General features: G+C 36.1%; 1 protein-coding gene across 1 annotated transcript in view; it reads right to left on the bottom strand.

Moving 5' to 3' along the window:
• The window catches only part of LOC136843614 (protein slit-like), a 531345-nt gene extending 521261 nt beyond the window's left edge, over positions 1 to 10084 (bottom strand). Inside the window, exon 1 of the mRNA XM_067112148.1 lies at positions 9139 to 10084. Coding sequence (XP_066968249.1) covers positions 9139 to 9280 — 142 coding nt within the window. The 5' untranslated portion in view covers positions 9281 to 10084. The remainder of the gene's footprint in view (positions 1 to 9138) is intronic.
• Positions 10085 to 10303: the final 219 nt, after the last annotated feature.

Consider the following 10303-nt stretch of genomic DNA (forward strand, 5'->3'; position numbering starts at 1 on the left):
TAAACTCATTCCTGAAAACTTACTGAAAACCGGAGGGCTCTACCCTTCTAGCTCCACCCTCCTTTTAGTCTATATATATATATATATATATATATATATATATATATATATATATATATATATATATATATATATATATATATGTATGCATGTATGTATGTATGTATGTATGTATATGTATATATATATGTGTTGTATATATATATATGTATATATATAAAGGCTAAAAGGGATGGAGATATATATATATATATATATATATATATATATATATATATATATATATATATATATATATATATATATATATATATAATATTATATATAGTGTGTGTGTGTGTGTGCATGTGTGTGTAAGGTCGAATAATAGTAAGTTAATAAAAGTAAAATAAAAGCAGAATACTGAGCTTTAAGGGTTCAAATACGATCATACTAATGCAATGACATTCATCTTCTGAAAAAGGCCAGTCAGATTAACATGTAAACCTAAACTAAACATGCTGGCGATTCAAATTTGGTGTGGGTTGGGTTAATTAGGGTCTCTTAAGCAAACGACAGCATCATGATAATGTGTATGGAAGAGAGGAACAAAGTTTGCACAAAATGCAGTAAGACAGACAGACAGACAGACAGACACAGTCCCACTAAATTCTCACGAAAAGCAAGAAGTTTTTGAACGTTCAAAAATAAAAAGAAGAGAGTCTAGACACTGAATTTACTTGTACAGCCTCGAGAATATTAACAATGATAAAAATATAGACGAATAACAAAGGCGTAAAATGTAAACAAGGCAAACTCGACAGGACTATTACGAGCATTCACAGAACACAGACTGAATTTATAGTACAAAAAAAAACTACTAAAAATAAAAAAAAAATCGCACTGAATTTACATGAAAAATTACATTGGGACATTTTTCCTTAGTAGAGCCAAATAAAATAGGAACATTATATGTTCTCTGCTAATTCTAAGAAATGCAAGTTGAAAAGCCTACGCCCTATCTGTCAGTTAAGTTTGACCCACAACCCAGATGGAGACTGACATATTTGAAAGGAACGGCTTGAGCTGCAAATGGCGAAGACGGACAGACAAGACTGACAGTTTATAACACACAATTGCGAGAGCCAACGTCGAAATGCGACTATCTGAAATTAAATTACCCAAGACATGACTGACTGCGAATTTCTACCCCGTACCTTAGCATACATGACTATGGCCAAGAAACATCACTTCTGAAATCGAATAGGTTACACTCTTGAAACATTAACGAAATGGCGGAGATCTGCACCACGTACGTAATCCCCTCTTTAAATTCTGCTCAGTTAAAAATATAATTTCATCGCTCCACAAAGGGAGGACCTTGAAATTATGGTACAAAAAAGAAAAAAACCCATTATCAAGTAAATATTGTTACTGGTAAAAAAAAAAAGGATAATAAAAGGAAGCCGAATTTTCGCCCATATAATCCTAATGTTATAATAAGTGATAGAAACTCCCGCTGCTGAAAACCCGAAAAAAACTAATTTCACATTACCGTCCGACATGAAAGAGTAATAAAATCTGAAAGATACAAAAACAAAATTGCAAAAAAATCCGTTTGCGAAATGAATGGAACAGCGCATTCCAACAAAAGCTAGGTGAGAAGCGAAGAGAGATTCGGAAGATACTAATTAAGATGTGAGAAAAGAAGAGAGAAAATGAAATAACCTCATACCTGAGAAACAAGATTAACTTTCAGCGTCCTCAGCAGCCCGCAAATAGTTGAAAAATCTGTCAACAAATTATTCGTGAAATATCCCTGACTCTTAGCAAGGAATAACCGTCACATTCCAACTTATTAGCTAGAATTATGACCAACGTAAAGGCTAATTAATGAGAGGGGAGCACTAACAAAAGCTTTATAATTAGCACAAGCATAATAATCCAATGTTCAAGATCGGGACAAAACCTCAAAATTTAAATGTGAATTCATCGAGAGGCTCGGATTTCAACTCCTACCAAAAATATAATCTAATCGTCTCACGGTTTCAAAGCCTGCGGTATACACTGATACAAAATCCGCAGAACTGAACTAAACTCCCGCCCAACTAAAAGCCACTTTAGAAATTGAATAAACGGCCTATTTAGGTTTAAAAACCTATCAGGCTCTAGCAAAAAAAGTGCACTGAAACTGGTAAAAGAGGATCAGGTGGAACTCAATAACCGAAATTTTTTATAGTTTAAAACCGGTAAAATAATATCCAAACTCCTGCTTACTGAGAGAAAAAACTATGTTAAGTTTGATTCCGCTAAAACTACCCCAAACCTCCGTCAACTAAAACAAGAGAGAGAGAGAGAGAGAGAGAGAGAGAGAGAGAGAGAGAGAGAGAGAGAGAGTAGAAGTACGCGTTCAGCCCATAAAGGAACATTATAAAGCATAAGACACCTTAATTGGCACATCGCGTGACACAACCAGGTGGTTTTCATGAACCTGGATGAGCGGGTTTGTTTACGCGGCTGTCTTGGCCCCTAAATCCATGCTAAACAGCTTTATCTTCTCTCGACTGTCAACCATAAATAACAGCAACGCACACAAAAGCCCAGAAAGACATACGGAGGCCCAAGTACTTGCAAGGCGTAATGACATACCGGCATAAATGAATATGTGTGGATGTGTGTCAGCACATTATTCCATAAATTTTTAACTTTATCTTTAAAACAAAAGGTTAAATGGTAAACGCGTTGCGGTTGATTAAAACCACTGTTACGCATAACCACAAGAATGCGACAGCAATCATAACGAGGCATCAGGTGACGCCAGCAGTGAATTAAATCATGATGAACATGCGTAAACAGTAGTAACAAGGTACAGCTGGCATTTATGCATATGGAAAATACATATAAGACGTAAGGAAGACACCACAAACATGTCAATGCACACACTACAGTATGCATATATACATACATACATATATATGAATATATATATATATATATATATATATATATATATATATATATATATATATATATATATATATATATATATTATAAATATATATATATATATATAGATATATATATATATATATATATATATATATATATATATATATGTATGTATCTTCCCCATACCTCAAAGTCTGATCACACGGAAACGTCTTGTTTCCTGATTAGCCTAAGTCCATTGTACTCCAGCTGACCTAAGCCTAGGCAGTGAACTGGGTATAGGTGGCCAGAGAACCGGAAGGATAAAATCTAACAGAGACAGGCTTATGATGATGATGATGACATATATATATATATATATATATATATATATATATATATATATATATATATATATATATATATATATATATATATACGCTGTTATCACGCTTACGCATCCTAGCCTTTCAACAAACCTCAAAATAAAAGTAGCAACTTACATGCTATATTCCAAAGGCTAACCAATGTCTTTATAAAAATCAGCTACGGAACCTAGCTTACTCAATAAAGCACTAATAATACTAACAATGATGATGAATAAAGCACCAACAATAATAACAATGATGATGAATAAAGCACCAATAATAATAACAATGATGACGAAGTGAAATCCACGATTATCTATTAGTAATGGAATCCATTTATCACATTACGTTTTTCCAGTGAATGATAACGGTTCTGCGAAGCATTTTCGTCGAAATAATACTACTGCTATTACTATTCCTGACAAGAATAACTCGTGCTAAAACAAGTAATAAAATAACTTTTACCGCAGATATTTCGATAATGAGAAAGGTAAAAAAAAGCCTATGATTCTTTATGTGCGCTTTCCCGGCACGATAAGAATCGCGCATCAGATAAAAGAGGACCGTAAGTAAAGAGCTGCCCCCCTCCCCTTCATCGATACATGTAATTATGGTCTATCTTTTAGTTATCTTATTGGAAATCTCTCTCTCTCTCTCTCTCTCTCTCTCTCTCTCTCTCTCTCTCTCTCTCTCTGTAACACGTTTATCATACATAATTCGAAAGTTGAAGCATCCATATGAGATTATATATGTGTACCGTTATATGTATATGTATACATGTGTGTGTGTTTGTATTCATATATATATATATATTATATACATATATATATATAAATATATTTATATATAGGCCTATATATAGCCTATACAGTATATATGTATACATAGTCAGCGTGCACTTGTAAATGTGCGCACGCGCATTCATGTACATTTATTAAAAAAGAAAAACTATAAATATGCGTATCAAAAATCGCTTACGCACTCAAGCGTGAATATTATAACGGGAAACGGAGGACAGCTTAAACACGAAGAATTTTAATATCTCTATCGATATTACGTGTTATCAAAATATTCAGCTCCCCAATATCACGGGTATGTTAACGAAGCCCAGCAACATCAGCCTATTAGCCGAACGTCACTTGTCATACTTCCGGGACATGTTCAATTACATATATGATATGAAGTTCCTCTCTGAATCGTCATTTCTTGCCTTAAGAAAAACAAACAGCCTTCGATGTTGACATCATCGTAACTTTCTTCTCGTCTCAGTTTTACTCTTTTATCATACATGGGTAAGTTACACGTTCAGTCACTGCTTTTAGATGTCGCTAATAATAATAATAATAATAATAATAATAATAATAATTCTCTAAAGATAAACATTGCATACACACACGCACACACACTAATACACACACACACACACACACACACACACACACACACACACATATATATATATATATATATATATATATATATATATATATATATATATATATATATATATTTGAAACGTATGTATGAATGTGTGTGTGGTTCCCCGTATAGACTAACAAAATACCATAGAAGCAAAGCTACACGTAAAATACCCGTAAACAACGTAAGACATTAAGAGTTTCTCGATATAAAAAAGGATTTATTATACATGAATGCAAATTCAACTTTCCCGTTATGTGTACATGTATTAGGTTACACACACAAACACACACACGCACAGACATACATGACGACTAAAGACTGAAGCGCTCCGAGCCGCCTATACAGCCTAACATGTTTGCATACAACCGGCCATATTTGCAAAGATAACCGACGGGGCTTCAAAAACTCGGTTTCTCTTTTGCCATACACGGAATTAGCAAATGGTGGACCTCTTGTTAACACTGGAGCAAAAATAAACAGGTAAGTGACCGACGACTGCCAAATCATCATACCATTTAGAGGGCTGATATAGGCCTAGATTACGAGGCGGGTCTTAGGAAAATACAGCGCCCGGAAGACCCTGGCTTCCTTTGTTCCAACGTCTCAGCGCAGACGATTCTACCAATCTGCTAATATGATATGAGAGGGAGAGAGATTCCATGAAGCTGACAGTGAGGGGTTGACTAGAAGATAACATATATATATATATATATATATATATATATATATATATATATATATATATATATATATATATATATATATATATATATATATATGTGTGTGTGTGTGTGTGTGTGTGTGTGTGTCTGTGTGCGTGTGCGCGTGAGAGTTCCAAAACACCAAAATGCGCAGATCTGGTTCCTTGCAACAAAAACAAAAATAAAAAAAAAGAAATAAATATACCAAAGCTTTTACGCATAAAAGCATACATTCAGCGTATCCTTTATCATTACAACATAAAACACTACATTATGCTTAATTACGCACATACATACGCTGAATCGCAAGAAAAGGATGTTCTTTAGCCTAAAAGTCTATACCATAATCAATCTTCGTGGTTACGGGTTACCGACTGACATCAGCGACCTGCCAATATCCCTTCTGAAACGAAGCGCCGTCTGGCTAAGTTAAATAAAAAAAAAAATCGGCGAGAAGATTCATTAGAAATATACCAGATACAATAACTGACTTCATCAACTTCTGCTTTCTATCCATAATAACCAGGCAAAACGAACACTGCAAGCATTTGCAGGCAGTCGGATGCTTCCTGGATCACTCACAATCGAGCAGTACGACTTGAACACGCAACGGTTTGTTAAAAACAAAGATCAACTGATATCCAGCCATTATCGACCATGCAAAAAGTGCGTCTGATTTGAAATATGTCCGTGTCTTTTCCGTTTCCTCTTTACTCTGAGTTCAAGTATCAAATTTTTATAACCTAATACGCACCCAGTCTTGAGAAGCGCCCTGTAAAATTACTGAGCCATAACTAAAAGGCTCTCAACCACGGATCATAGCGTCGATGACAACGCACGTTAAACATTAGGTTATAGATTTAAAGCAAGCAATCAATCATCAAAAGAACTGCCGGCGTACGAGAAGACAGGCATTGTAACTCGGATTATAGTTGTCAACAGAGAATCGTTATCGATGTAAATCAGCGACAGGAAAAAAAACTGATTTCATTGAGAAAATGTGTGAACGTTCAACGTAAGTCCTAGGGCCACCGTTAGAATCCCTGAAAATCGTGTAAATCACAATCCTACAAGAAAATGACATTCAAGTGAAATTCACAACGCTATGATGTTTCCGCTTTGGAGTAATGCAACTACGAGGCTCTTTTGTTTCAGTTAAGCATTTGCTGAAATTATCCCAACCAACCGATTGAAGCAGAGGCTATGCAGGGTAAAATGGCATCTCAACAACAATGGTCATCTCTGACCAACGGCAAGAGAGAGAGAGAGAGAGAGAGAGAGAGAGAGAGAGGAATAGTTCCAAAGGCCTCGCCTAATTGTGTAGTACCCAAAGCAACTTTGGGCGAATCCGAGACCAAATACAACTTCGTTAACAAAGACTTGGATCGAAAAGCTGGTGCCGTTCCCCATAAAGCGAGCAAATTAGCAGGATTACGGCTGGAAAAAGTTTCTATCTGGAGATTTTTTTCATTTACTTATCATTAAATATGCTTGTTTTCGTGCGCTTTTCGATTTTATCATTTTGCTATGCTGTTTCTCTAAAAGTCTTCCCCTCCCCCGCCCCACTGCTTCAGTCGTATAATTTTTCAATCTTACAGCTTATATAGGCTAGTTTTTTTTTAAGAGATTCCGTTGAATAAAAGAATTAACAATTCGTTTTCATCTACACAAGCATTTTTAAATTTTTTGGAGAGTCATCGCATACATTTCAAATTCCCATTTACTGGTCTTGTGCTATGAATTTTCATTCTGTCATTTACTCGCGCACTGTCACAGGGTTCTCTCATTCCTCTCTTATGGGGATAATTTGCCTTGGAAGTTCTGTGTAGTCGTTAATACTATGCATTCGTTGTAAACAAAAATAATGATAATAATTACGATAACACAATCTCTTCCCATGATTTCTATGATTTCCAAAACATAATATTACATTTATACCGAAAACTATTTTTTTCCCGGTTTTCAGCTATAACATTATGGCAAAATCCTGTAACATCAGAGGGGTTCAGTTACTCAAGTCTGATTATTACCAATAATAATAATAAAAAAAATTAACAGCCGAAATAAAATTAGTGCATTTATCACCGTGCGCTAAGACATTTCGGTTAAAATATATTACCGCCCCTTAGGTAACCTGAGGCCATCGGAATATCTACAACGCCTGACAATTCATCAAATATCCGCTTCGGTTATATCGGGTCAATCATGCATAAGTAGAACCTGATACGGTGTGTTTGTACGTACAACTTAGCTCTGAATCCAGCAAAATTAACTCACACTCTCCCCTCTCACTTACACATAATGATCCCCAGCTCCAGAAAAGGTAAATGCACCAAGAAATGGAATTAAATACCGATAAACACACATACACACAAATACAAACACTTTATCTGTTTTTAACAAACAAGGTAGAACTTTCAACTTTCCTTTCATAACCATAAGCTACAACGAAGTAATCTGCTGATTTTCCACATTTAATCTGCCATGGTAAAAATAATAACAATCTGGTGCGAATTAAAGTAGTGTATTTAGGCTTGATGCTGCAAAGGGTGTTTTAAACTCTCTCTCTCTCTCTCTCTCTCTCTCTCTCTCTCCGAAGCACAATGCGATCATATACTCGTACATCATCTGAGTGCCTAATAATAGTAGAATCTTGGAGATATTCATGATTATCATACTCATTAGCAGCAATGATGACATTAATACACATCATAATCCATCAAATAACTATAATAACAATGATAATGGTCAAATTCACATGATACATGTATTTTTAATATTAAGCCTTAATAATAACCTGTATGCCCTCATTAAAAGAAATACATGAAAGTCATTGACATTACAATAGAAAATATACAGCATTACAATGATATTCAAGTGCAGAGACGCCTCTTTACCATTAATAAGAAGAAGAAGAAGAAGAAGAAGAAGAAGAAGAAGAACGCTCAAAAACACAATTAGTTCGTATAAATGTACCACTCTCTCAATCAATCAATCAAAAGCGACATTACTAATTTATCAACATCTTTAACTTCCCGTGCTAAACTCCTTTCTCCCTGGCTAATTAATAGAAAATCCGGAACATCTGTTACGGTCAGTTCGAAGCTAAGGAGCTACAATAGGCCTAAGGTTTGAAAACCTAACCTAACCTGGAGTACGGTTACAGGGCAAGAGCCCTCCAGTTACACGTATACAGGACACAGTATCCTACAAGTTTTGAATCTGTTTTGTTACCAACATTTTTTTAAGCATTTCTCTCTCTCTCTCTCTCTCTCTCTCTCTCTCTCTCTCTCTCCCTCTCTCTCTCTCACACACACACACACATAATATATATATATATATATATATATATATATATATATATATATATATAGAGAGAGAGAGAGAGAGAGAGAGAGAGAGAGAGAGAGAGAGAGAGAGAGAGAGAGAGATTCAAATACCTGAAAAAAAAAACAAATTTATTACAATATTGGTACATAAGTATAGTTTTTGCGACGAAATTTTTTTGTTGTAAGCGATAATATGTTGTGACACAGCTCAACAGATTTACAGATTTAACTTTGGCATAAAATAATAATAATAATAACCTTAGGCATTAATGACTATGGTAAATTACCTTCATCTTATGAAAAAAATTACCATGTCAGTACGCAGACGTACATTGTAAGGAGTAGTTAGATACTGAAAAAAAAAAATTACACTACTTTAAAACTAGTATCGTTATCGTCTTGTATCCTCACCTGGGCATCTCCTGCCGCTGGCCTTCCTCTTGCTGAAGGCCTGAGGAGAAATGAAGAGCAAGATGGCCAACAGAAGCAACTTGTAATGCATCTTTATCCTAGAGATAGCAAACTCCCACCTCTGGTAATTCCTCCAATGCATTTAACGTCCAACAACCAATGCCTCTGCTTCTACTTCTTCCCTTTTCACGAAAGATAGATGCAACGAAGCTGGCGTTGCTGCGGCACCACCAAATGCAACAACAGTTAGATCGGCAACAATTTCCTTCGATTCTCCTTGTCCCAGACACATAAGATGATGGTACATCTTATATGGCAATAAAATCCCCTAGCATATCAGCACTTTCACACTGAGTTGTCACTACCAGAACAATAAATAAAAGTTCGGAAAAGTTTTTTCGGTTAGCAAAAACCGTTTTAATTAACCTCTCCTCACTCCGGTTCACAAAGTACGCCTTCTGCTGGGGTCAGCGTGCCCTGGGAATAAGCGAGAAAGGCGTACAATTTCATAATAAATCGTCTTTCTTCACATAATAAAAACCTGCTGTTTTGTGCAGCAAAGATCTGATGAAAAGCCGACGACTACACGACGACTTTCCAATCCACCTCTCTCTCTCTCTCTTCTCCCGCGTTAAAAGCACAACACGAAGCTTCAAATCACTTTTTTTTATCCTAAGAAAAATTCACACGATAACGAACACCTTTCCAAAAGTCACTTCACTAAACAACAGCACCTCACCGATCAGTTAAAGAAAAGGAAAAGCAAAGCATGAGGCTTGACAAAGAAAAGCTTTGTTCTAAAGTTGACGCGAAAATTTCTCGGCAAAGGTTTTAGGGAGGGAAAGAGTTTACGGTCCAAGAGCTTGGCGTAGACACCTCCACTCCTCACTGTCTTGGGGAACACTGACTCCGTCGACTGTCGAGCTCTCCGACTCCCAGTGACTCTGAGCTGAAGCTCAGCCGTTGGGGCTGCGACAGGCTCTGAGTTTGGTCTCTCTCTCTCTCTCTCTCTCTCTCTCTCTCTCTCTCTCTCTCTGGGGCTGTCTGGTGAAGTATGGGGGGCTGCCCAAACAAGACTACGAACGACCCCCTTTTCTATCTCTGCTATGCTTGGCATTGCCCTGCTCAATGCTCCTTTCTCTGCAGCCACTGCTATTATAAAAGA

This window comes from Macrobrachium rosenbergii, chromosome 12, assembly GCF_040412425.1.
Source record: "Macrobrachium rosenbergii isolate ZJJX-2024 chromosome 12, ASM4041242v1, whole genome shotgun sequence".
Classification (NCBI taxonomy): domain Eukaryota; kingdom Metazoa; phylum Arthropoda; class Malacostraca; order Decapoda; family Palaemonidae; genus Macrobrachium; species Macrobrachium rosenbergii.